Source organism: Brachionichthys hirsutus, unplaced genomic scaffold (genome assembly GCF_040956055.1).
Source record: "Brachionichthys hirsutus isolate HB-005 unplaced genomic scaffold, CSIRO-AGI_Bhir_v1 contig_261, whole genome shotgun sequence".
In the NCBI taxonomy this organism is placed as follows: domain Eukaryota; kingdom Metazoa; phylum Chordata; class Actinopteri; order Lophiiformes; family Brachionichthyidae; genus Brachionichthys; species Brachionichthys hirsutus.
In genome coordinates this window covers 127,278-155,038 of record NW_027180360.1, presented here as the reverse complement: position 1 = coordinate 155,038, position 27,761 = coordinate 127,278, and the positions used below count along the sequence as shown (strand labels likewise).

The 27,761-nt window shown below is 47.4% G+C and overlaps 3 protein-coding genes and 1 long non-coding RNA gene across 4 annotated transcripts; 1 reads left to right on the top strand and 3 right to left on the bottom strand.

Annotated features, from left to right (window-relative positions):
- Positions 1–2,271: 2,271 nt before the first annotated feature.
- LOC137914017 (microtubule-associated serine/threonine-protein kinase 3-like) lies at positions 2,272–6,067 on the bottom strand. Its single transcript, XM_068757636.1, has 6 exons — positions 5,962–6,067; positions 4,081–4,304; positions 3,709–3,831; positions 3,493–3,629; positions 3,218–3,399; positions 2,272–3,137 (listed from the first exon to the last, which is right to left on the bottom strand). The coding sequence occupies exons 1-6, from the start codon at positions 6,065–6,067 to the stop codon at positions 2,272–2,274; spliced, it is 1,638 nt and encodes a 545-aa protein (XP_068613737.1).
- A 486-nt stretch (positions 6,068–6,553) lies between these two features.
- On the top strand, positions 6,554–11,681 carry LOC137914045 (uncharacterized). The gene is made up of 4 exons (XR_011106403.1): positions 6,554–6,590; positions 6,833–7,037; positions 7,937–8,000; positions 11,042–11,681. It is a non-coding gene; the product is annotated as an uncharacterized lncRNA (long non-coding RNA).
- LOC137914041 (BOLA class I histocompatibility antigen, alpha chain BL3-6-like) lies at positions 9,278–15,963 on the bottom strand. Its single transcript, XM_068757664.1, has 7 exons — positions 15,775–15,963; positions 14,201–14,467; positions 13,689–13,967; positions 12,011–12,313; positions 11,023–11,127; positions 9,947–10,088; positions 9,278–9,685 (listed from the first exon to the last, which is right to left on the bottom strand). Exons 1-6 carry the CDS (start codon positions 15,908–15,910, stop codon positions 9,952–9,954), a joined length of 1,227 nt encoding a protein of 408 aa, XP_068613765.1. The 5' UTR covers positions 15,911–15,963; the 3' UTR covers positions 9,278–9,685; positions 9,947–9,951.
- A 4,123-nt stretch (positions 15,964–20,086) lies between these two features.
- LOC137914039 (protein odr-4 homolog) lies at positions 20,087–27,124 on the bottom strand. Its single transcript, XM_068757662.1, has 14 exons — positions 27,104–27,124; positions 26,821–26,952; positions 26,435–26,551; positions 26,082–26,174; positions 25,596–25,702; positions 25,493–25,529; positions 25,018–25,161; positions 24,844–24,939; positions 23,741–23,785; positions 23,543–23,662; positions 23,341–23,470; positions 21,474–21,677; positions 20,563–20,616; positions 20,087–20,186 (listed from the first exon to the last, which is right to left on the bottom strand). Exons 2-14 carry the CDS (start codon positions 26,917–26,919, stop codon positions 20,116–20,118), a joined length of 1,317 nt encoding a protein of 438 aa, XP_068613763.1. The 5' UTR covers positions 26,920–26,952; positions 27,104–27,124; the 3' UTR covers positions 20,087–20,115.
- Positions 27,125–27,761: the final 637 nt, after the last annotated feature.

Here is a 27,761-nt window from a genome sequence, read left to right as displayed (position 1 = left end):
GGAGGCCGAGAACGATCTGGACAAATTGCCAGTTTATCGCAGATTGGTTGGCAACAAACAATCTCACTCACCGAATTCACCGACCAGTTCTGAAGGAACTAAAGTACCCAGCGCAGTGCAGAGACAACCACTACTCCAAAGAAGGGTCACATAGGAACGCTGCAAAACGGAAAACAGAAGTGATTGAGGGACAAATGGAAAATGAATGAATATTTTAGTCCCAGACTTCTCGGTTCCTTTGCAATTCATTTATTTCAAGCACTGTAAAGACAATTAAAAAATAATGTCAAGCCAGTCTGCATCCTATACTCGCATAGTAGGAATTTCACAAAGGCCTGTTTAAGAATATGAGGCTGACTAGAGATAGATACAAACCCAATAACCATCGACCAACAGTGAGAAATCAAAGTGATGCTTCATGCGGCGTCCAGAAATGATGACATGATAGCACATCATGAATTTATCTAGTAGGGGTACACAATAAATTAAAATCCTAAGAACACAGACGTATATTGCATCATGTATTCAGAGATAACTTTTATCACTGAATACAAGTTTTATTCCAGAGTACATGAAACAAACTTTGAATGTGAACCTGCAGGGATCTCAGACTCGCGGCCCGCAGGACGATATGAAAGTTTAAGGTTAATGCAGCCTGCCAGGTTTATATGAATTAAAAAAAAAGGATTCAATGATGAACTCAAGAATGTCTTGAGTTTTCGATTGTTAAAAATGATGAAAAGAGGGTAATATTTAAAAATGTTCTCAAAGCCACTTTTTTCAGACAATTGGAAAAGTAAGCCCGACCTTGCCCAGACTTTGCCTCCTGCGGCCCCCCAGGTAATTTGAGCTCGAGACCCCTGCTTTAGCCACTGTTCCGAGACTGAGTGATCACAAAATCACAAACGCAGGCTTTTGGAGAACTACGAACATTGGCATCGTACCAAATTCATATAAAATACATATAGAAGAATTCTGGTAGTTGGTGCAAAGGAAAAAAATCATAAATGCTTGAAACTACAATATAAAAAGGTAAATTAAAAAATACATATCTGGGGGGGGTCCAAAAACTCTCTGATCAAAACATTAATGCTAGATCAAATGGGTGATGAATGATCAAATTAAAGAATTCCACATCCTTTCAACCCCCTCCCAAGAGATCCTTAATAATGTGGGAACATCACACTGGGATGTGAAACATGCACAACTGATAACATGAGATTAAATCCTGCCACACTAAGTCCACCTACCCTTAATAGGTCACTTTCAAATGACCTCCATCAGCTGTTATAAGGTCCATTGTTTATACAGCATACACTAACGGCATCGTCATCGCTGCTGCAACGCGACGAGTCCCACATGAAAACGTACCCTTTCCTTCATCTAAGGGCCTCTGGCTGAATTCACCGTCAGTTTTGACCCACAATAATTTAACAAAACCACAGAAATCCACAAACATATTTTCAATAGAATGTAAACATTCATCCATCACACGTATATTCTTTTTTTTTTCTGACACCATGCAGACGGTGTGAAGGACATCCTGAAAACACGACGACACGCTTCAGGACAGACGACGGAAGGAGCTGGACGGAGGCTCGATTCAACCCGGCTACGAGACGTAAAGAGGTTTCTACTACACATCCATGTTACGTTATGATACAAACCACCACTAGAGGAGTGTCAGCACGCACACGCACGCACACAGACAGCAAGTAGAATTAGAGCGCATGCATGCATGAAACTTCTTATGTACGAGAGTACCTCTATTTAAATTCGTTCCCATGGCTGAACTGTGCTTTACCACAGCCGTGATTCCAGGTATTGATGTTCAGGACCAGCGAGCCCAGGCAGCGCAGGATATTTGCCCATATTTGTGTAATTCGTGACATTGCTTACGCCTCTCTAGGAAGTCACTGAGGTACAAAACAAACCGTCCGACATCAGCGAGCCTTTGTGTGATATTTGTTTTGTGCGATTCCACAACAATGAACAACCGGAGGAATCCAAAGATTTGTTTTTTAGCAAATGAAACAAGGAAACAAGGTGAGGATATAAAGTCATAAATAAGTTTCATCATTTGAAACTTTTTTTTTGCCACAGTGATTTGCCAGTCCAGAGAGAAAACAAGCGACCCCAAAGCGAACATCGTTTGGCCGTCATTTCGTATGTATTGCTGAGAAATATCGATCAGCAGCCGCTTGTGATTATCTGGGATTCGGTCACAGATTTCTGGGCCTTCGTGTCCGAGCAGGTCCCGAGTCCGACTGACTAAAACGTTGCTTTGTCCTTTGACTGGGCTTTCTGCTGTGCCATTCCCCGTGATCCTCTCCCTTCCAGGTCAACGCTGCATTCGGATTGGGCCGACCCGGCGTTGACCCGGGATGCCTTCGACGCATCCGTTGGGCCGTGTGCCGCCTCCCTCTCCTCCGTGTCATCAAAACTCGTCTCCTGCACGGCCTCCTGTTTCTTGAAGGAGTCCCTTCGCTCAGACAGCGCCAGCTTCCTCATCACCACCACCTCTTTGTGGTGTGGTGAGAGGTGGTTGCCACCGCGGTGTTGAGGGGGGGCAGTGGAGCGGGGGTGCTCGCTGCCCGCGCCGACGGCATCCTGGTGGCTTCTCTGCCCTCCTCTGTACAGACCCTGGCGGCCGTGCTCGCCAACACAGATAAACCCGGTCAGTGTGTCCCCCTCTCCATCCCCCAGAACCCCCCCTTCAGACAGAGGCACCTCCATGGTGTGGCGGCGGGTGCCGTAGGCCTTCCTGTCGCCGTGGAGCCCCACTGTCGTCTTTTCTCCTCCCGTCAGTTTTTCTGCCGATTGGACCCTCTTGAGGAGCGGCGAGCGTGGCGTTTCTGCACTGCGGGGACGCACCGAGTGGCGAGCAACGGTCGGAGGGGATAGCGTCTTGCCATGGAACCCCTGCAGGGATTTGGGGGTACTGGGGAGACAGGATGGGGAACATTGAGGAGAGAGGGGCTGAGGAGGTGGGATGCAGGCCAGTGGCGAAGGAGGGATGCTGCTGGTGGACTTGCAGCGTCCAGCTTTAGTGTAACGACCCAAAACATGAAGGGAACTGGGACGGGCCTGTGGTACAGGCGAGTTAGGGGAGCTGGAGCAAGGAGAAGAACTGGAATCTGGCCAAAGGGGACAGAAGGAAAAACAGTTACGCTGCATCAAAGAGAACGGGGGTCGGTAACATGGGACGGTGACCTACCGCCAGAGTGGTCAGGAGCGGGGGAGCGACAAGGCGTGCACGGCCCAGGCGAGAGGCTTTGGGTCGGGGATCCGGACAGGCTGTCACTGGACGACTGGTGGAACCCTGATGAGAAGCTGCGGCTGCTCTGCATGGGGGGGGGCGTGTGCTTGGACAGCTTCTTCAAGATGCTGCGCCGCCGGCTGGGCGAGTCGAGAGGAGTCGAGAGGAGTCGAGAGGAGTCGAGAACAGCGTCCGCGGTGCGACTCCTCCACGGCGGCTGTTACATCACGTACCTGTCCTGGCCGTCCCTCCGCCTGCTCTTCTTGCTGCGTCGGGCCATCTTGGCCTTGTAGCTGATCTTCCTGGCTGGACCCACCTTGATGGACGTGTTCTCCAGCGCGGTGGTCTGCAGGGTCACTCTGTTGCAGCTCTGTCGGAGCAGATAGAAAACATCAATGAAGGCCAGAAACACATTTACGTTTTTATTTAGATCCACTTTATCAATGTACCTTGAGCAAGAGCTCCACAACCTCAGTGTGGACGAGTCCCTGGACAGACTCCCCGTTGACGTGCGTGATGAGGTCACCGGCCCTCAGTCCTGCCTCATGTGCTGGACTGCCATCCTCAACACACTGCAGACACAAATCATTAACCGCCAATCAAAATAACAAGTCAAGCAACGACCGGATCAATCGCTATTATGCAAGAAAGGCATCGTCAGAGAAGTACAAGAAGCTGAAACACGTGAATACTATCAAATAAAACCTGCAGACGAGATGGTTTTAATGTTTCTATTCGTGTGATCATCGAAATGTAAACGTGCTGAATATACAGAAATGTCCCTTCATGGTAGTGTCCATCAGCTTCAGGGGGACACTTACCCAGACCATGTGGTGAACAGTGTAGACGTCGCTGTCCCCCATGTAGACTCTGATAGCTCGCAGCGTGAAGCCAAACCTCTTCCCAGAGCTGTGGATGACCACCGGGGGCCGGAGGCAGCCGATGCTGACGGACAGATCCCGGCTGGGGGACGAATCTCTGGACGAAGGATTGGATGACAGGGACAGGGACGATTTGGGGCTAGAAGGAGGTCCTGCAGAATTATCTGGAGGGGAATAGAACAGAGTCTTTATAGCGCTGCAGGGTTATGATTGGTACCATTTTCCAGTAGTCACCATCTTGAATTATAATCATGTAAAATATTCTACTGTGAATAGTTAAAACATATAAAACAGTAAGAGAAATAATAGTAATCTGAGCCACAGATCTAGTACTACTACTAAGTACTACTACTACTGTACTTTCGTCTTGTCACAGCAAATCAATGTTCTCCACCTCACCCTGTCCTTTGCATCGTCCTCCCCAACACCAGCCACTCTCATGTCCTCCCTCACTACGTCCATGTCTCTTCTCCTGGGTCATCCTCTAGTCCTGTCCTTTGCATCGTCCTCCCCAACACCAGCCACTCTCATGTCCTCCCTCACTACGTCCATGTCTCTTCTCCTGGGTCATCCTCTAGTCCTGTCCTTTGCATCGTCCTCCCCAACACCAGCCACTCTCATGTCCTCCCTCACTACGTCCATGTCTCTTCTCCTGGGTCGTCCTCTAGTCCTGTCCTTTGCATCGTCCTCCCCAACACCAGCCACTCTCATGTCCTCCCTCACTACGTCCATGTGTCTTCTCCTGGGTCGTCCTCTAGTCCTGTCCTCTGCATCGTCCTCCCCAACACCAGCCACTCTCATGTCCTCCCTCACTACGTCCATGTCTCTTCTCCTGGGTCGTCCTCTAGTCCTGTCCTCTGCATCGTCCTCCCCAACACCAGCCACTCTCATGTCCTCCCTCACTACGTCCATGTCTCTTCTCCTGGGTCGACCTCTAGTCCTGTCCTTTGCATCGTCCTCCCCAACACCAGCCACTCTCATGTCCTCCCTCACTACGTCCATGTCTCTTCTCCTGGGTCGTCCTCTAGTCCTGTCCTTTGCATCGTCCTCCCCAACACCAGCCACTCTCATGTCCTCCCTCACTACATCCACGTCTCTTCTCCTGGGTCGTCCTCTAGCCCTGTCCTTTGCAGCGTCCTCCCCAACACCAGCCACTCTCATGTCCTCCCTCACTACGTCCATGTCTCTTCTCCTGGGTCGTCCTCTAGCCCTGTCCTTTGCAGCGTCCTCCCCAACACCAGCCACTCTCATGTCCTCCCTCACTACGTCCATGTGTCTTCTCCTGGGTCGTCCTCTAGTCCTGTCCTTTGCATCGTCCTCCCCAACACCAGCCACCCTCATGTCCTCCCTCACTACGTCCATGTCTCTTCTCCTGGGTCGTCCTCTATTCCTGTTCCCTGGCAGCTCCAGGGAACAGGAATACGAGATACATGCAATCTAGAGATGAGAACCTGTGAATCACATTTGTCATTTTCAAACGGGGGTGAGGGGCGGTGTCACCAGGCCATTATTTGTTGTTTTCTTGTCAGGAATATTTATTTTTTTAAAAATAATATGATGGTTTTTGAGATCTTGTTATGATTATGTTACTGTTTGTGTTCACTGTAATATTAACTTTTTTTTTGTAATGTGTGCCTCTTCTATTTACATTTCCTCCTTTCCTTTATTTGTTTCGTGTGTGTCGTATGTGCTGAGACGACGAAGCGAAGTACTGGAAGCTGTCTTCACCAGAAATGGAAGAAGCAAATAACCGGCGAGCTGCTGCAGAAGAGCCAACATTGAGTTCTAATTATTTCTTGTCATTGATTGGTTGGAGCGCACCGACCTGTTCATAGGCCATAAACTTAATGGCTGATTCAGGAGCAATCTTGAGGACATTGATCCCATTTCCCCTCCAGAGTGAGAACACGCCTCCTTCCTTGATCATTCCCCTCAGTCCAGACCAGAGATTCATTCCTTGAGATTTAGGACCATGTGCCTGAATGCAAAAACAAGTCAATCATCTGAGTACAGTGGGTACAGATACAAGCTGCCAAACTGAGCTAGTTCAACAGGAAGGGGGTGCGAGGTGAGGTCCTTTATCAGGTTCAGGTCGGTGATGGCCCTGGGCAAAAAGCAGTTTTCCAGCCTTGAGGTGCGAGCTTTAGTTTAAAGGCTCTATAGTTGGTGACAGCCCAGAACCATTCAGTTTGACCACCAATAGGGTCATTTGCTTAATTTCATTTGTTTAAATGTAACCGTTAGATAAAGAACAGCCCCATCTGGTGGGCAGCGATGTTGTGCGCTCTGAAGGTATCGTGATGTCACTAAGTCAAGAGGTGGAGCCATGAACGTTATAAATAAACTTGTTCCGGGAAGCGGAAACAGTTGGTTGGAGGAAGCGCGCCGGACCAGCCGGTCCGGGCAGCGTGAGAGAAAATAGAAGCCTGATGTCCGCCTGTTTCATTTCGGTGCGTTTGTAAATTAATATCACAATGTTAGAGACTTAATCTCTAACAACCACTCAGTTCCGAGGTGTGAATCAGCCTCGGTCATCCTCGCTGGCGGCTCAGACACTCTTAACGTCAGCTCCTCTAACCGTTTGTTTCACCGCCTCGACAGACAAAAACTCTCCGAGCACAAATGAGAAAAGCTTTGAGACAGCCCTTCACAAAAGTATAATCGTGAACTTTGTGAAATGACCCACCTGCAGGAAGACTTTTAGACGGTCCAATGGTGCAGTGCCTGTTCGGGACACAGCGCCTGCCATCGCCCCAGCAACCAGCTGCTTCCACACCAGACCTGAGCGCCGCTCACGCTCTGAGAACTCGTCTGGCACAGTCAGATGTTCTCCGATGTCAAACATCTGTGGCACCAGGAGAAATGTAAAGGACAACTTGTACCGGTATATCTTCCAGGTGACCTTTAATCATTTGTATTGTCGAATTCTCTGCAGGTTACAACTGAATGCATCACGTTTTCACTATAAAAAAAGAAGCAAGCTTTTTCATATGTCTTCTATCTGATCCTTTCTGTTCCAGTTTTGTTATGTCCTGATCTTTTTTCAGAATAGTTTTTATTTATTTAGTTCTATTTTATTTTTATTTTATTTTGTATTTTTATTTTTGTTTATGTGGCCATATGTAGTCTCCCTCCGTGCCACTGAGGGGCGCTATGCGGTGGTGTAGGTTCGCCCCTCAATGGCCGGCATATACTTCCTGTAGCTGCGCGCGCATCCACACCTCTTCCGGGTTACTCATGGGCTGTCGTGGCGTGACGGACGCGAATGAATGACCGTCTGCGCGCGGGATTTGTTGTCAGAGCAGCTGATCGGTGATAGAGCTGAGGCGCGGGCTGGCCTGCTCGTCTGATCTCCGGTGAAATCGAGCGGCGGATGTGTTTGCTCTGCTGTCCTGTTGGCAGTGAGATTATTATTTCTGGAAGGTTGAAGAGGCGTGTGGGCCGTTCACAGCCACTGCCCTCCCCTGATCGTGGCTGCTGCTTTAGGTGGAAATTCCTCTGTTTCATATTGTTTGTGCTGACTGTTATGGTTAACCTTATGCTAATCAGTGTTAATAATTGTTGTTAAACCGATACCAATTTTGAAGACACAGCTGTATGTCAATCTGTGAGAATAAACTGTGTGAACCGGACCCGCTCTCTGCCTGTGGAATGAATCGAACCTGTGTCCCTGGAGTAGGGATACGCGCACCAGTATAATTCAGGAGAGATAATTCCTCCTAGATAATTCCCAGGAGTAAAATTCCCTGGGTGGCGTTGTCGCAACCAAAACTCCATCGACCTGTCACATTTTCAGATGACAGTAATTACGGGGCAGAATGGTGGCGCAGTGATTAGCGCCGCCGCCTCACAGCAAACAGGTACTGGGTTCGATTTCCATTCTGTGTGGCCCCGCAATGCGCTGGTGACACATCCTGGGAGTACCCCGCCTCTCGCCCGTAGTCAGAAGAGACGATTGTTTCATGTACAAGAAGATGTTATTTTATTTTACTTCTATTGAAACAGGTAAGTTAATTGAGAACTAATTCTCATTTGGAACATGAGCCAATCAGAGACTGCAGACTCCGCCTCCAAAAGACTATTGGATCTTGTGAGACAGTAAACAGGGCTTCCGGATCAGAGGGGCCAAACCTGCTCTAGCTTGCTGCTCCGGAACGGGAAAAGATACAACTACAACTGTAACATATATGAAACCAGAATGAACTATGAGTGTTCACACCAAATCTGAAGTCTCTAGCTCCAGAATTGAGGTCAGGATGGACTCCTGAAAAATGCAGATTTTAGAACGAAAATTAGCTCTCAGATCCGGATTGTGATCCGGATTCGGCCGAAATTAGTCATGGTCATAGACCTTTAAGGAGTACTTATGTGTGATTTTTTTTCAGATCCATACCGCCATGCGTTTTGAAGAAATTAAGAAAAGTGCCCTATCTCGCAATGTTAAAGAATCCTTTAAAAACATTCTAGAATCTGGATCCAGACAGACAGACAAACAGACCCAATTGCAATACCCTTGCCTCCCCTTCGGCGAGGGTAATAAAGACTCCACAAAGAAAGGCCCCCAGCCGGATTTGAACCTGCGACCTCCATCCAAAACGCAGGATGGCTGTTATCAGTCTGACTATCAGGAACTGTATCATTTCTGTCACTGAACGCAGCAGACTTACATGCGATTTTAGTTTTATAGATTGGAGACAGAGCAATGAGACTGGGAATATTCATGGGATTGGAGACGGATCAGTCAGACTGGGAATATTCACGGGATTGGAGAAGGAGCAATCGGACTGGGAATATTCACGGGATTGGAGACGGACCAATCGGACTGGGAATATTCATGGGATTGGAGACGGAGCAATCGGACTGGGAATATACATGGGATTGGAGACGGATCAATCAGACTGGGAATATTCATGGGATTGGAGACGGAGCAATCGGACTGGGAATATTCATGGTATTGGAGACGGAGCAATGAGACTGGGAATATTCATGGTATTGGAGACGGAGCAATGAGACTGGGAATATTCATGGTATTGGAGACGGAGCAATGAGACTGGGAATACTCATGGGATTGGAGACGGAGCAATGAGACTGGGAATATTCATGGGATTGGAGACGGATCAATCAAACAAGAAACAGGTGGAAAATGTGGGATTTTATTGTAAAGCAGAACTTTCTGTCTAAAGAAAGGAACCAGCAGGACGACTTCAGCCTTCGTCTCGTTAACAACACAGGAAGTGATTGTGATCCGTGAACAGACAGGAAGCACTGGGGGAGGGGCGGAGTCCAGGAGGAACAAAGACACGCCCGTTTACTCCGACACCTCCGGATGAAGACAGTCTTAAAGATCCTGTTTGACGTCTCCAGAGAAGAGAGACGAGAACAATCCCCGAAATATCTAAATGACACCGTTTAGACTCTAATCAATAAGTATCGATCACTGGATCCTCGTCGCTGATGTCTTTGATCGGATCGGGTTCTGGTGAAGACCCGGTGGACTCCAGTTCAAACAGGACGATGTGGGGACACCGCTCCTTGTCCCAGAACCCTGCGGAGACAGAACCAACAGAACTGAGCAGAAACGCCACGAAGCCACACCCGAACCCGATCAGTCCACCTTAAATGTCCAGGTGGACTCATTGTCTTTGTCCAACAACCTCAGATCCCTTCAGGTGAAACCGCTTCACCTTTTGTTGTGGGAAAAGACACCAAAGGACAAAGACTATCTTGTCTCACAAGTCTGACAGAGAATAATCTCCCCGTGTCAGAAGGTTCTTCTACACATAGTGTCCCACACGAAGACACTCACTGCGTTCATTCTGTCCTTGTCCCAACGCCCTCCGGCTGGATGATGACCTCCGGCTGCATGTCCACCTCTGGCTGCATGTCCACCTCTGGCTGCAGTCTCTTCGTGAGCTCAGCGCTGTCCTCAGAAGGTGGACGAGGTTTACCTGGATAACAAAGACGCATCATTCCACCGCTCACGGTTGCAGGTGAACGGATGCGAGTGGATCACCAGCAACACTCCATCAAACAAAAGTAGCTGCTGCTAAACAGAGGAGACGAAGAACGGGACGTCCTCCGAAAGGAACCGGGGACAGTTTAACGCTTGTGTTACAAAAAAAGTCCAATTCATGACCCTTCAAGTGGACAAAATGTCCACCTGTAAAATGTAATATTTTTCCTGACCTCATTCTGGACCTGATCCAGTTGGAGAGATAGACACCCCCCCCCCTGCGTGTCAAACTCCATAAACATTGATAAATAATCAACTGAGATATTGAGGAAAATATTTTGAATCTCCATTGACTGCAATATTAACAAATAGTTCCAAGTGATCCAGAATCCAGGATCTCTTCTGGATCATCACCGAAATGTAATCATCTGTCCCTGGAAACATTCCCGACAAATCCTGGAAACTTCATCCAGATCCGTCCAGAACTTTTTGAGTTATCTTGCTAACAGCCGGACAGACAAACGGCGGTGGGAAATATGGGTTTTCAAATTTAAGCCCAAATTACCCCCCTTTCAAAAATCACCCCTCTGTGACCTTTTCTTGGACACTATGTAGAACAAATGGACATTTTTGTCTCAAGGGTCGTGGACAGGTTAAACACGGATTACACAGTCAAATTATGGACGTTGAGATTTTGTGACTCCGCCTCACCAAAGAGGACGGTGGTTGTCCTGGAGGGAGCTTAGAATTTCTGAAATGGACTAAACTGTCCAGGAGTTACTCAAGGGTCAACACAGCACGACTGTCTTCCCTGGTCCGTCATCGTGGTTCTGGACTCTGAAGCTGAAACCACCTCCTGTTTGCTTCATCAGGTCAAAGTGTCCAATCAAAGCCAGGAGACAGAGACTGGTTCTGTCTGGGTCGCTCACCTGTCCTCTGTCTGTACAGCTTGAATCCAACGGCAGCCGTGAGGACGAGAAGAACCGCTGCAGTGATGACGATGATGATGATGGCGTTCACGTTAGTGGGTTCCTCTGGAGAGCAGAAAACAACAAGTCAGAGAACAACGTCCATGTCCCAACAGAACCGTCCTGCAGACGGACACCACCTGGTTGGTGGTCCTGCCGTCCTCTTTAGGTGGTTTCATGTCCACCTGTCCACAGGAGGACGGTCTGTGCTGCTTTCTGTCCTGATGTTGGTTCCAGTCTCAGGGAGACTCGTCCAATGTTCTAATGTTCTGACAGAGGTTTGACTTTAAAACTAGAAACTTCTGAAAACTGAAATGGATCCAAAATACTTTTTCTCCAACTCCAGACCGAAACCTCCGAAGCGCTGGAACGCTGCGTCGCTCTGCTGAGGCTGGACAGTCCCACAGCTCTGTGGACCTGTCCTCATGGAGAATCCTGCTAACAAGCAGATCCAGGTCCAATCAGAACCTCCTCCACGGTTCTGGATCATCCTGCTAACAAGCAGATCCAGGTCCAATCAGAACTTCCTCCGCAGTTCTGGATCATCCTACTAACAGATCCAGGTCCAATCAGAACCTAATCCGCGGTTCTGGATCATCCTGCTAACAGATCCAGGTCCAATCAGAACCTCCTCCGCTGAGGACATGAACTGACTTTACTGACATCGTCCTGCATGAATGAAAGCCCAGTGGACATCGGACCGCCACCACCAACAGAACTATCACTGATTCAAAGGCTTCCGTCTTCTGTGCAGGTACTGGGTTAGGGTTCTGGTACCGTTGTCTGGGTCCCGGGTGGGTTATTGATTATCTGAACTCTAAAGTTACACAGAAAACAGCAAACGACAATAAAAGAAACAAAACTTCTGTCCAACTCTTCAAACCCATGATCTGGACCATCAGAGAGACAGAAATGTGTCCCCACCTTCACCCCCTGATCCCAGTCTCACCCCAGTTGGTCCAGATCTTTCCTTTGTCCAGTCTGGTGACCAAGTCGTCCTTCACACCGAAGAGCTGGAACACACAGTCGTACCTCCTCCAGTCTTCAGCCGCCACCGATGAAAGGTTCAGGTCCACACTCATCTGGAAGGTTCCGTCATGGTTGGGGAGGATCTCTCCGTGCTCCACCTCCTCATGAAGCTCCTCCCCATCCTTCCTCCAGAAGAGAGCGGCTCTGTCTGGGTAGAAACCTGTAGCGAAGCAGCTGACAGGAGAGGAAGGAGTCTTCTGGAGGAGAAACACTGAGGGGAGCTCTGGAGGAGGAGACAAAGACACGTTAGAGAGGGGAGCTCTGGAGGAGGAGACTAAGACACGTTAGAGAGGAGAGATCTGGAGGAGGAGACAAAGACACGTTAGAGAGGAGAGATCTGGAGGAGGAGACAAAGACACGTTAGAGAGGAGAGATCTGGAGGAGGAGACAAAGACACGTTAGAGAGGGGAGATCTGGAGGAGGAGACAAAGACACGTTAGAGAGGGGAGCTCTGGAGGAGGAGACAAAGACACGTTATAGAAGGGAGCTCTGGAGGAGACAAAGACACGTTATAGAAGGGAGATCTGGAGGAGGAGACAAAGACACGTTATAGAAGGGAGCTCTGGAGGAGACAAAGACACGTTATAGAAGGGAGATCTGGAGGAGGAAACAAAGACACGTTAGAGAGGGGAGATCTGGAGGAGGAGACAAAGACACGTTATTGAGGGGAGCTCTGGAGGAGGAGACAAAGACACGTTAGAGAGGGGAGCTCTGGAGGAGGAGACAAAGACACGTTAGAGAGGGGAGCTCTGGGGGAGGAGACAAAGACACGTTAGAGAGGGGAGCACTGGAGGAGGAGACAAAGACACGTTAGAGAGGGGAGATCTGGAGGAGGAGACAAAGACACGTTAGAGAGGAGAGATCTGGAGGAGGAGACAAAGACACGTTATAAAGGGGAGCACTGGAGGAGGAGACAAAGACACGTTATTGAGGGGAGCTCTGGAGGAGGAGACAAAGACACGTTAGAGAGGGGAGATCTGGAGGAGGAGACAAAGACACGTTATAGAGGAGAGCTCTGGAGGAGGAGACAAAGACACGTTATTGAGGGGAGATCTGGAGGAGGAGACAAAGACACGTTATAAAGGGGAGCACTGGAGGAGGAAACAAAGACACGTTATTGAGGGGAGCTCTGGAGGAGGAGACAAAGACACGTTATAAAGGGGAGCACTGGAGGAGGAGACAAAGACACGTTAGAGAGGGGAGCTCTGGAGGAGGAGACAAAGACACGTTAGAGAGGGGAGCTCTGGAGGAGGAGACAAAGACACGTTAGAGAGGGGAGATCTGGAGGAGACAAAGACACGTTATTGAGGGGAGCTCTGGAGGAGGAGACAAAGACACGTTAGAGAGGGGAGCTCTGGAGGAGGAGACAAAGACACGTCATCAGGAGTCACTGTTGTCGCCAGAGACACTGAAACGACGCAAATAAACCTCAGAGGAGAGGAGGCGACAAAAGAAGGGAGGAGCAGAGGAGAAGAAGACTGAAGGAGAGAGGAGGACAGAGAGGTAAAGGACAGAGTGTGTCTCTGTGTGTGGGTCAGAAACAGCAGAGGAACATGAAGGTTGTTGGTTTGAAACTCCACCAGGTGATGTGCTTCTACCTGTTCTCAGCAGAGAGCTCCTCCCATACTCCAGATACTTCCTCCCCCACTCAGGACACTCCTGGGTGAGGTAATGCTTCTTGTATTCCATCAGAGCTCTATCATGATCACATCTGTGTTTGGTGATGACAGCCTGAGGACTGGGAGCGATCCATGTCTCCGTCTTCAGGTCCAGGACGATGAAGTCTTCTCCATTATAACCATACTGATTAAAACCAGTGACCTCTCCAGTCTCATCGTCCCACTCACAGCCAGACAGCCACTGGACAATGTGGACACCTGAGAGAGAGACAGACTCCAGTCATCGACCTGGTCCTCACTGGAACCAGCAGACCCAGCAGAACCAGCAGAACCAGCAGAACCAGTCTGTGTCCCGGAGCTTTAGAAACCCAGCAGTGATGCAAAAGGGTTCCTGCAGAGGTGTGTGTGTGTGTGTGTGTGTGTGTGCGTGTGTGTGTGTGTGTGTTTACTTCCTACAGCATGAACACAACATTTAATAAACACAAACAAACCTTCTGATTGGTTGAAGCGCTTCCTTAAAGTTTCCATGTTGAATTTTAACTGTTCTTGGTTCCACACACCGTTCCTCGTCTGTCGGGTCCAGTACTCTGGATCCTCTGCTGTGACTTTGTCCATCCAGTCCTGTTTGGGTTCTGCTCTCTTGGTCTTACTGTCATAGTGATACATCTGGACGTCATCGATCAAACCAACGGCCACAAACTCCGGGAAGTTTGAGACTCCAGAAGACGCCGTGTAGAAATACTTCAAAGAGTGAGTCTCTGAAAGAAAAACCAGAATCACGATCTGAAGGTTGAACCTGTTTCCACCTGATGACATCACTTCCTGCTCTCCACTCACACCTGAACCTGTGACCGATGACAACTTCTGGTTCTGATTACAGGTTTGAACTCTGAGGCTCCTGCAGCTGAAACCCAGCAGAACTTCTTCTTCTCTGGTTTCACAAAGTCGCGCTGGTCATTTTCCACCATCAGCTGATAACTGGCATCATTTTCAAGGCCAGATGTCGGAGAGTTTGTGAATTAAAACGGTTTAACCCTGAAGATTTGGGTTTCAGCACCACAACAAATAAAGGTGTGACCCGGTCCCGAAACACCGTCAGGTCCTGATGGGCAGAACCTGCAGAACCCAAAGCCTGTTTCACTCACAACAGATTTTGTGATGAATATTTCTCATTAATATTGATATATTTAATATTTGAAGGACACGGTTCTGAATAAGAAAGAACGCCAGTCTAACACCAGTTATAACACCAGTCAGCAGTTATTACAGCAGTTATAATACCAGTTATAACACCAGTTATAACAGCAGTTATAACAGCAGTTATAACAGCAGTTATAACAGCAGTTATAATATCCGTTGGATTCAGAGCGGGTTCTGATCCTCTGACGTTCCAACATTCCCTCCATCATCAGCTGACGTCTCTTCCTTCTCGTCCTGGTTCTAACAGTTGGTTCTGTTCAGGTATCAACAGGAAGGTTCTCTGATTTGTTCTCTTTGAGTTCTGACACTTCCATTGTTGTTCTCCTCAGAACCTCCGCCGTCGTCTGAAGACGTGGACGTCCTGTTTCTGTGTCACGTCCAGAATGCTGAACAAATCCGTCCCCTGCTCATAGTTCGGTGTGGAAACCGTGCGGTCCAGTCCATGCTGGGTTCTGAGGCTGACACGGGTCAGAACCCATCCAAACGGATCAGGACATTTGTCAGCTGGAGAATAAAGCTGTCCACTCTCTGGTGGACAAACTCTATCATGAAGACGCAGCTTGGAAACCATCCCTAAACCGGTTTGTTGTTGGACCTCAGCAGAACCACCGACCGACACCAGCACACCTCCGTCATCAGGTCTGATGTCCGTCTGAGCCGGAGGTTCTGAACCCATCAAATTAAAGAGGACAAAGAAGGAAGAACTACCTCTGTCCTCCTGTCCCAGTTGGACCTGAAGTAAATGGACTTTACAGGAAGAACTTTAAGATGACGGGTCGGTACCGTTTGGACATTTCTAGACTCCTAACATGTCAGGAAGTCCAACAACAGAACCGTCAACCCAGAGAGCAGGATAGAAACTCACCTCCCACCGCCCCAGGTACACCTGTACCCAGAACCAGAACCAGAACCAGAACCGAGGTCTTCATCGTGAACTGTCCCATCTGCAGCTCAAACAACAGAACAGCCACAAGATTCTTTAAAGCTTCCAGTCCGACCATCAAGGGTGAAGTGAGGACAAAACACGAGAGGAGCGGACTTCCCCGTCCGTCTGAGCCAATCAGAATTTAGTCTGAGCCAATCAGAATTTAGTCTGAGCGATGACGTCGCTTGTTACTCGGCAGAACTGTCACAGGCTGTGAATCAAAAGCGAAAGTAGAATGGATCTTATTTTAAGCTGCGTCAGAGTCTTTGTTTGAGCGTCTCAGCAGGTTCTGAGTTCTGGACGCTGAAAACTTCTGGACCGACAGAAACGTGAGCCGCTGTTGATGTTTGATCCGGATGCTGCTCCGCTTTCTGCTCCACTTTCACTGCGCTCATGTTCCTGGTAGAGTCAATGCGGAATAATAAAAGTCCCACCTTGAGTTCTTCAGCTGAGACAACAGAACCCATGATCCGAACAGGGTCCATCTTTACCTGACAGGTTCTGCTGTTGGTGACGTCGAGGCTCGACCTGCTGGTCGTTACCTGAGCTCATCATTTAGTTTCAGTCAGGAAGTAAATGTTAGTTATATATTATATATTATTCATAGATCACCTTCACAGACAACAAGCCACAAAGTGCTTCACAAGGAGAAGACAGCCTCCACGTGGCCTCCGCATGTCGCTGTTAGGTTTCTCCTTTTTCCCCGGTTCTTTTATTATATCTCGTGTTGGAGGTGTTTATTCAATAATGAGTCAGGATTATAAAACGAATCAAGTTTACTGAATGTTTTCAGCAAGTACAAAGCTGGTAAGGAAACACAGCGCTGGACTCTCCTACAGACGCGGGGGGGGGGGGGGGGCTCTGTAGAAGAGTCCCGAATGTTCTACGGCAGTGATCTTTATAGTGGGCATGAAAACACCCTCCTCCTGGGATGGGCCGTTAGGGCCCTGACTTATTCCCACCATGTATCAGTTAACAATGTGATGCTTTATATGTGATTAATCTATGTGTGTGATTATTACAAAGTATGTAGAGATAAAGAAACTAAGAGTGTTTGTGCAACCTGTGTATTGTGAGCGTGCTGCAGAACTCAAATATCTAACAGTCCCCCTGCTGAGGTGGCCCGAACGGGTCACCTCACTAACCTATATGTGACCTATATGTTCACTCCCTGACCAGATCCGTGGCGCCCTCCCCCCAAGGGCGTTAACTTGGACCCCGAACCTGGCCAGCAGAGAGTGTGTGCAGACAAAATGGAAACCACTAACAATAATATGTTCACAGCGTAAACGCGGGAGCTAACCCCCCCCTACGGGCCCCAAAGGGGACCCCGCAAAGCTTGCACATGAAGGAGCTGTGGTAACTAATACAGATTACCAACCCTAATACCGCCACAGCCCCTCACATCAGCAATGAACACAACATTATTAAAATCCCCCCGTTAACCTGCAAGCAAACAGCGTCATCATGTACTAGCATTAACACCAAAGCGTGAAACGTAGACCCAGACCCCGATCACAGTCGGTCCTCTTCTCCCGGATCTCCAGGCACGATGAAGTCCAGCCTGCAGATCATGCACTAGAATGATCGCATGTTTATTGTGATGTATGTCCTACATCAGTTGCCGTAGGTTCGTGCTGCGCATGCTCGGGTTCTAGTTTATGGTCTTGTTGTTGTAAAAGCCACGCACGGGAGTAAGAGGCAATAAAGACGTGTTACCGAAAATAAGTATCTGTTCTCATTGCACGAACATTCTACATGGTGTCAGAAGACGTTTCGGACCTGCCGACCGTGAGTTGTTGTTTTTTATGTGAAGGAAAGAACAGAAGAAGACAGTTAATCGTCTTAACTGTGCTTGTTAAGTATGGCGGAGGGATTCCGAAGACCCGACCCCCTTGTGTTCGAGGGAGACATTGCCGAGAAATGGCGTATTTTCGAGAGGGAATACGACATCTTCATCGAGGCGGCGCACACGGATAAACCTGCTAAAACGAAGGCGTATATCCTCCTCAGTCTCGCAGGAGCGGAAGCTACAGAACGGGAGCGTTCATTTGTCTACGCAGCAGAAATTAGGGCGCCGGGCGACGATGGCGCTGTCCTCGTTCCCGCCGAGTCCCATGAAGATCCGGAGTGTCTCAAACGCAAGTTTCGAGATATGTGCAACCCGCAACACAATAGGACGATGGAAAGGCACAAGTTTCACACCCGAAATCAAAGACCAGGTGAGACAATTGACTCGTTCATTAGCGACTTGAAGATCAAGGCAAAAAGTTGTCGTTTTGGTGAGCTGACAGAAGAGCTAATCTGTGACAGGATCGTGTGCGGAATCACTAATGACAGCGTTAGGAAGGCCCTGTTACGGGACAGCGATTTGACTCTCCACAAAGCCGTCTCAATCTGCCGCGTTTACGAGGTGACGTAGGAAAACACGAGAGCCCTGGCGAAGCAGACGTTCACCGTGGATGCGCTACAGCGAAAGTCCACCAGAGGGCAGCACAGACCGTGGAATAGTCGAGAAGCCACACAACCCATCTTGAACTGCAATAATTGTGGTGGCAGCCATCCAGCGCAAAGGGAGAAATGTCCAGCATTTGGTCAGCAATGTCAGCAGGATGAACCATGACAAGAAACGCTGCAAATCAAGGTTAGTGAGTCACAATCCAGAAAAAAGAGGCTTCACAAAGAGAAACTACTCCAGAAAACCAGTTCATCAGGTGGAGGTAGAGCAGTCTGAGCAGGCTGACACTGATGACACTTTGTATGTTGATGGAGTGTCTGTGAACACAGTGGATGATCCGGCACAGGACCGAGACGAGGGTTTTGTCACTCTGCATGTGAACGACAAACCGATTGAAATGAAAATTGACACAGGAGCAAAGTGTAATGTCATGGCAAAAGACACTTTCCAACAGATTTCAGGAGGGAACATCATCCCATGTGGCAAGAACACGAATCTAGTGGCTTATGGAGGCTGCAAAATTGAAACTGCAGGCCTCATCACTCTGTCTTGTCATTTAGACGGAAAACAACACACGCTATCGTTCTTCCTTGTAGAGCGTGATGTTACACCACTCTTGGGGTTCCGCGCATGTATGCGTCTGAATCTTGTTACCCTCAGCCCTCATGTTCATCAGGTCAGTGCAGAGACTACAACGGACTTTGTCAAACACATCAAAGAGCAATACCAGGATGTGTTCAGTGACGAGCTGGGAGAGTTGCCGATAACTTATTCCATGACATTGGATCCAGCTGTGCAACCAGTTGTACGTCCGGCGCACCGCATTCCCTTGGCAATGCAGGATCGTGTGAAAGCTGAACTCGACAAGATGACGAACAAAGGAGTCATCATCCCCGTCTCTGAGCCCACGGACTGCGTTTCAGCAATGGTAGCGGCACATCAAAGAGACAAAGAGGAAGTAAGGCTGTGTATTAACCCCAAAGACTTGAACACTGCTTTAAAGAGACCCCACTATCCGATGCGTAGCGTGGAGGAAGTCGCCACCCAAATGTCAGGTGCAACTTTGTTTTCAGTGCTCGATGCAAAGAATCCTTTTTGTCAGATCAAGCTAGATCAGAAGTCATCCAGGTTAGCGACATTTAGCACACCTTTTGGACGCTATCGGTTTCTCAGGATGCCGTTTGGCATAAACTCAGCAAGCGAAGTTTTCCAGCGCTCAATGGAACAACTGTTCGCTGGCTCCATGTGCCATTATAGTTGAGGACATACTCGTGGGAGGTCGTGATGCTGCTGAACATGATGCAAATCTGAAGAAGGTGCTTGACCGCGCACGAGAGATCAAACTCAGACTCAACCCGCAAAAGTGCAAGTTTCGTCTAGATCAGGTTTGCTATGTAGGTCACATCTTCACAAAGGAAGGTCTTAAAGCTGACCCCACGAAGACTGAAGCCATCACGAACATGCCAGCCCGGCAGGATTCTCTGGCAGTGCAACGTTTCCTTGGTATGGTGAACTATTTGGGGAAATTCATTCCAAATCTGAGCTGCGGCAGAGTGAGCCCTCTACTCCGACAGAAACGGCGGCGGGCGCGGCATGATGTCACTTCCTGTGTTGAGCACTGAAGCTCGTCTGTCTGCGGTGTGGAAGTATTCTGACGTGGATGACAGAAACCTTGTGATTGAGGTGCTGCTCATTCTACAATAGTAAAATAGCGAGGGGGAAATGAAATCGGAATCAGAAATAAATCATTGATATTTATAAAAACCTACACTTTATACAAATGTGACAAGCAAACTCTTTATTTGATGGCGTATATTTGTTTATTAAATGTCACTGAGATAGAGCATTGAGGCAGCGGTGGCGAGAAGGGCAACAGCAGTCGCCATGGCAACACCTGAAAGAGAAAGGGTGGAATGCAGCGAGTGTTACAGCTACACCCCATTAGAGCTCCAGGGGTTGAAACACAAAACACATTTATCCATGTAGTATATATGTGATTATTTTAATGCAGCAACTTTTTTAACGGGTCCTGTGAAAAAGTAATAAAGACAAAAACATAAAAAGAACTCCAAACGCAATATAACTAGCGTAACTTTGAATAATGGCGCCGCATTCCCTTCCGGTGCAGAAAGCGGTCCGTCAGAACACGCAGGTCTTGTGCTCGCTACGCTAACAGAGTTTCATCACGTCCTTGCTTTACCGGGCTGCTCAGGTGACATTGAGAGTCTGTCCGACTCAAACGTAAGCTGATACAACGGAAAGAGTTTTACCAACACATTTGCTTCTTTTGGGCTCCAGTGCTTCCACGGGTCCCACAGTGAGCTCTGGAAACACAAAACACACAATTCATAAACTATAATACGTTAGTAAAACAGCTGCTCAGTGAGGTCTGTCCAACAGAGACCCTTCAGTACCGAGTACCTCAAAGTTGTACTGAGTTATATTCCATGTTCACAAACGTTTTTACGGCAAATGCACGGTTTATTAGTTCCCTTTTCTTGACTCCTACCAAACATTTATTAAAGCTAAAGCGGCTAAATGTTATTACTTTACTTGGCCAGCCTGAGAAAACATGTTTGAGAACATGACACTGGAGCTCAAAAATCTTGCCAAACATGTATTAATATGTCACAGATTTTCTGCTACATCCCGGGATATGTATAAATGTTTACATTTCCATCATTTTATTAGTATTATTTTCTAGCCTAAGAAAAATTACACTGTAAATAAATACTAAAATCAAATTAAAATACATGCACAGTATTGCAACATATAAAATACAGTACCTGTACAGTAACAAGATCTGCCTTCGGGGAAAAAAAGTACTTTGCAAAATCTCCCCTTGTCCGACTCGCTCACCCAGTTAGCATCGCGTCGTGTTTACTTTGTGCTTTTGTGAAAGTTTCATTACAATTTTTAAATATACCTGACTGTTACTGTATTAGAATACAAACATGCTTGTAGGTGTGTGGCAAAGGGTAGTACAGTAGAGGGCTGGTGAATTCATAAAGGTACAAATACACACAAAGCAATAAAATAAATATGGTGCCGCTATTTTGCGTATTTTCACGCATCACGGGGGTCACAGAACGTAACATAGTGATTATTAGCTAATCAGAGATGTCGTCATGTATCATGAACAGCTCGGTCCATTCTGTGCACAGACACACGCTCCCAGTACCTGCCGCAGCACCTCTCTCCAGGATTTGGGCAGGTGATTCCTGAGAGGTATCCAGGTGTTCCTCAGCCACATCAATGTCCAGCATCTCCTTCAGTCTGTCAGTGGCCTCTGCCTTAGCCTCATCACTGAACTGGTAGTCGCACACGCACACCGGCCCACATGAGCTCACTGGGCAGAAGATGCGACGAGGGAGAGCGAATGTATCTGAAAGAGACGAAGAGGCAGAGATGCTGCGAGATGAGCGGCTGAACATTTCAGAGATATTTAGAAATACCGTGGAACCTCTGTTCTCGAACGACTTGGTTTTCGACCAAAACGTTTGTCTAAATTGCCTCAGAAGTAAATGTTCTGCACTTGTATACGTAGTGCTCTTTCCACCTTCGCAGTGCTCAAAGCGTGAGGCCTCACATTCACCCATTCACACACACATTCATTCACACATTCACACTCCAGTGCTGCCAGACCCACTGGGAGACATTCGGGGTTCAGTGTCTTGCCCAAGGACACTTCGACATGCAGACAGTCAGAGCTGGGATTCGAACCACCGACCTTCTGATCGCTGGACGACCCACTCTACCGACTGAGCCACAGCCGACCGGAAGTCAAGCAGATTTTTCAGTACTCGATTACAGAACTAGGCAGGATTGACCGGATGGTTTATTTAACTGTTTTTGGGTTGATAAAGACCCAAACCCACCAAAATAGTGTAATATGTTCCCTTTAAATGGCACGGCTCCAGTACACGGTAGACAGTGATAACGTATTCAAATATTCTGACCAGTTTTTGTCTTAAACTCCAGAAATAAAATGATTACAGACAGACAAACATGCTGAATGCAATATTTCTCACTTTACGTGCTCAATAAATCTGATTATTGGGCGGAGTCAACATAACAACGTTGTAAACAGTAGCAGAGAGAAGCAAGAGTGATTTAGTCAGGTAGTGAATTTAAGTTGACAAAGTCCACACCTGTCAATCAGCCACAATGATGTGCTCGTCACAATAAGCCAGCCAGCCAGTGGGGGGCGCCCCCCTAGGGGGGCGCGGTGCGACGCCTGTGACCGCGGAGAAAATGTTGTTTTGCCTTACGAGAGTAAAGTGTAATTGCACATCCACTCCAGTAGTTGGCAGTGGCACCCTGATTGTCAGAGTGCGCGCAGGGAGGATTAGCAGAAGAAGAGCGGTTGTAAACAATCTACGGTGGAGAAGAAGAAAGACATGACTTCCTCATTTTCTGTTGCAGACTAAAAAAAATGGTAATAAAGTTATTCTTTGTTGTAAGTTGATCTATATTTCTTTCTTTTTCATATTTCTTTGTATGTTAATAAGGATACAAGAGTGTTTTTTCTTTTCGGGGGGGGGGGGCGAAATGTTTTTTTCTTCCTAGGGGGGGCGCGACAGAAAATAATTGAGAAGCACTGCAATAAGGCAAAGAAAGCCGTAGCCAAATCCCTACATGCCCTCAAAGGCCTCCATTAAAGGACTGTCTGCAGAGGAGCTCGATTCAATCTGAGGAACACGTTCCCGATAAAGCTGCTGCTGCTGCTGCTGCGTTCCTCGACGCGAGCCAGGGGGCGCCGGTGACCGGCTGCTGCGGCTAACGGTGAGAGTCACAAGTCTCTACGCAGCTCAACGCCATCGACACACGTCCTCGTGTGTTTGAGCGAACAAAGCGGCGTGGCCGATGGGGAGGGGAACGCGCTTATGATGCGACGTGCTGCTCATGGCGACCCTTTATAATAATGACATCATCTCAGCACGCCAGAGCAGGAAGGAGATGCGATTCTAGACCAGCTGATGCGTATCGAGTCGAAGCTGCAGACGACCATCGGAAACCCGAACCCACCCAGCCCGACGCCCGCCTACCTGCAGCTGTTTGATGTTTGCCTCTGGAGCCGCCCTCGCCCCCGCCCTCGCCCTCCTCTGACATCAGCAGCTCTTCCAGCAGCATCTGGACCCTTGCAGCTACCGTAGACAGCACATCCCTCTTCAGCAGCTTCACACAGAGGCCGGTTACTGTACGGTGGACCCTCCTTCAGCGGCGCAGGTCGGTTCAAAGAGCCATTACCTTTTCAGCCAGTCTGACCTTTGACTTGTTGCTGTGGAGGTAAGCTCTGCTGTGGATTGCACCTCTGACTGACACGCTGCCTCCACACTGCTGGACAACATCTGATAGACTCTGATCATCCTAGTAGACAGAAATCATGGTCTGAGGTGTAATCATACACAATCATATATTTTATATAGTATGCGTAGTATGTCCTACCGGTGAAATGAGCAGTTGAACCGTAAAGGTCTGTCTGTTCCTCTTCTACAGTAAAATATGAAACATAGTGGTTATAAATGTACTCCAGACAATTCAGTATTTATATACTTATATTTTTACCAAGCTTGAATAAATTAGATTAACCGGAAATGTTAACTTACAAAAGTCTTTATTAGACACAGAGAAGTCAGGAGGCCACGTTTGGGAAGCCTCTCATGACCAGAAGATAAATGGATTCAATTCAGTCGATTACAAAGTTTCTGATCCGACAGAACCATGAAGATTCCACAGCAGCATTCTCTCCATCATAAAACGGTGCAACACTGTGAGATCATCAGGTTCTACCGGGACATGCAAAATACTAAATGCTCCATAAAGATCACTTTCCCTGCCTGAGCAGAAGAAAGAGACGACAAGGCATCGGTGGACTAATACTGATCGATATGCATAGATGATTAGTGGGTCAATACCACACTCACACAGCAGAGAAAGGATTTTGATGCATTTTAAAGAATAACCCTTCATTTAGACATTGGCTGATGACTGAACTGGATGTAAATAAAGTGATTAATAAGAATGGATCTGGATGATATAATCCCAAACAAATGTTTTATTTTCAGCGACGCCAGCTAAAAGACAAGATCATTTCAGTCCACCTCATCTGCACCGACTGACCATTGAACACAAAACAGTTCGAGTTAAAATGGATGTTCCTGTTCTGAGATGCTTGTTAAATTATCGTGTTCAATCCAGACGTGAGCAAATTGATATTTGCTGGACTCGGTGCAAAGCTTGAAGGCGTCTAAACTCTGGTTTTAGTGATGAAATTCATTCCAAGATGGTTGGTTTGAGGAATAGATGCAAGATTTTGAAGCATTAGGCTCAAAAATATTATAATTAATGATAAAACAAAGCACAACAGCCCGTCTGCAAACGACCTCAGAGAGGAAATCAGGGTTTGATTTTAACGATTACTTCCAACCTGCCCTTGAGTAACGATCCAATGACACTGCCAAGTCAGCAATCTTTATGGGGTATATATACTGTATACACATTTATTTACTTTCCAAAATACTTTCTCGGTGTAATTTGATTTGTACAACCTGTCCGGCGAGCAGCTCGGTGTCGTCTGGAAGCGTTTTCCCTTCAAACAGACAGATTCCGTGCTGAATCTGGCGGGCCCACTCTTTCAGTCCTTCCTGAAACAAACCATGAGCAGGAAAGTTTCACTCCTGCCTTTGCTGAATATTTAAGGTGTTTACAGGATTGAAACAAACCTTAAGAAATGCATCCAGGATCTCTGCAGCACTTCCGCTGCCCGGCAGGGGTACCAGCATATCCACATTTACGCAGCATGACACCATGCTCCAGGAGGAACACACACCGGAGTGGTACTTCCAATCGGCAAGCTTGGCCATACTCTGAAACACCCAAAGCCACTGATAGAACTGACAACAGCTCAATGCTTCATATTTTATATATAAATATCACGCAGCCTGAGAGATCGGTTTCACGTTTGAAACCTCAGTCCCTAAATCACATCCTGTCGAGTGACGAGCCCTCTGATTAGTTGATCTTCTACACCGTTGGAATGTTTTATACAATAAATTAATAATAATTATATTTATATTTATATTTAATAGTTATTTTGAAGCCTATAATGCCACAAATAATTTTAGAGGCTTCAGTGCTTTTTGGGGTCGATGATTCGACTTTAATGGCTGCAGCTGGAAGAAACCATTGTGAACTGACCTTTGGATTTTTGACATCAAAGGTTCTGCAGATTGTTCTGAGATGTGGGTAAAGGATCAGCCACATACAGTAGTAGTAGTAGTAGTAGTATGCAAAAGGATACTTTCTGGTCTTGGGGTTGACGTGCAGTGTGACGCAGTCTGTGATGTCATCATCTGCGGGGTTCCACAGGTATTCTGAAGATATGAGCTTCTCCACTGCAAAAACCAGCTGGAAAAACACAGAATCAGACTCACAGGCACACACATTATAGCGAGCTACTTTAAGGGACTTGTCAATCCCTGCTATACAGATACAATTCAATAATAGAGCTCTTAAGACTAAATAGTCTCCACCTTAAGTGACCGTAAAAAGATTTGTTTCCTACAGCTTGATACTGGCAAAATAGATTTCTGCCCAATTTAGCTCCACACTTCAGGGAATAGAGCGTCTGTGTTCTCTTTCATCTACATTTCAATCTATAATTTAAATGAGAAAAACACTCAGATGGCGCAGACCTCCGCCAAGCAGCTCATTCCCCTCCTAATTGGCCTTTCCATAAAACATAAAACCATAAAAACAATCATTACTTCGGTTCACATCATTTCACCTGGCTGAGCGTGGCTACTGTGTCCTTAGCATCTGCATCAGAGATCATAAAGACTCCCAGGACAGCGAGGCCGCCAGGCAGCATCCGAGACACCTGATCAGACATCCGTTAGCTAGTTGAAACTGTAACAAATACATTTATGATGAATAATCTTTCCTGCATTCCTGGTACTCTAGTTGTGCTGTGCAACACCAATAGACGTAAACAATGGCGTGTTCAAAGCCCAGAGATTAGTTCATTTGACTAGAAATAATTTCATGATGAACCGTCCGAGCTTCCAGTAGCAACACAGCACGTTATAACAGAATACACTTCAGTAAAACCTCAAACATTAAAATCAGGATACGGTCTACCTGGCGAGCATGCTCAGCCACCCACTCCTTGTCCAAAGACTTTCCGGCGGTTGACGCGGACCCCTCCCTCGGGGGCGTCCGGCTTGCCATGATGACATAATCCCTTTGAGAAGAGCTCTGGAATGTTTAGTCATTCATATAAATCACTGTCTGCATGTCGTAGTGAGGATGCAAGACGCTAGCCGTCTCCTCCCGGGACCCAGCCAGTCAGCATGTCCTCCGTAAGGGACACTGTCCCCCACAGAGGACGTGCTGACTGGCTGCGTCTCAGGAGGAGACACAAACAAACGGTGAAAATAACATTTACAAGCAGATAGACAGAAGGCTGGCACAACACACAAACAGAAGTCAAATGAGTGATCGATCAAACGGGAGATGAACCTTACCTGTCCAATGAGGAGGCCCGAGACTGGACACGCGTGCGTCGCACCTAGTTTGGACAGGTAAGCCTCCACAGCCTGCTCTACTGCGTATCCACGGCCCATCTCAAAGCATGGAGGTGATGCGTCACACAACAACTACAAAGAGCACAACTTCAAAGGAATGCATGCACTGTTTTACCCAATGACGTCGCTACATAAATGAAAGTAACAAGGCTTAGTTGTGTTCAAAGAAAAGCAACTAAGATTAAGATTCCAGAATATATGCGTGAATCACTACGGAGAATACCTGAGACGAAGAGAGGAACGATTTACTTCCGCTTCAATGACGTACTTCCGTCGCTCATCTCTGACGCGTTGGACGCTCGCCGCGTCATAAAGCCAGACAGCAACAACTGGCTGCGGACGCCGCACGTTTTCTGTAAAATGTCAGCCTGCAGTTTTCTAAAGCGTCTGCTTTAATTATAAACTTAAACAAATGATAATTAGAGTTTTCCCCCACCCACATCCTGCTTCTAATTGGCTCTAGCCCTGATGGCAACGAGTACTAGCCAATCAGAGCAGAGGCTGAGCAGGGCAGTCGCGCGACTCGCCTGGAAATAAATATATAAAAACAAGAAAGAATTTGTGAATTCAGGATATTTATTTGTGGAGCTTTACTGTGTTATAATGTACTTGGTACATCTGTTAATGTGTGAAATCCCATCTCTTTTCTCATGTTTAATAATGTGAAAAGGTGGTTTATCTCCCTCTTGTGGTCATTGTCCTGAAGCGCAGGGTCCACTGCGCACAGTTTACAATCCATCCAAACAGATTGTAAAAACTGCAGCCGATTTATTTTCTCGCTCTCCGCAGAACCCAGTTTTCAAAGGCCTGGTTGCTTTTTTGTCTCGCGAGATCTGGCAACCCTGGTCCTAATGGGGAATTTACAACAGGTAAATGAGGCA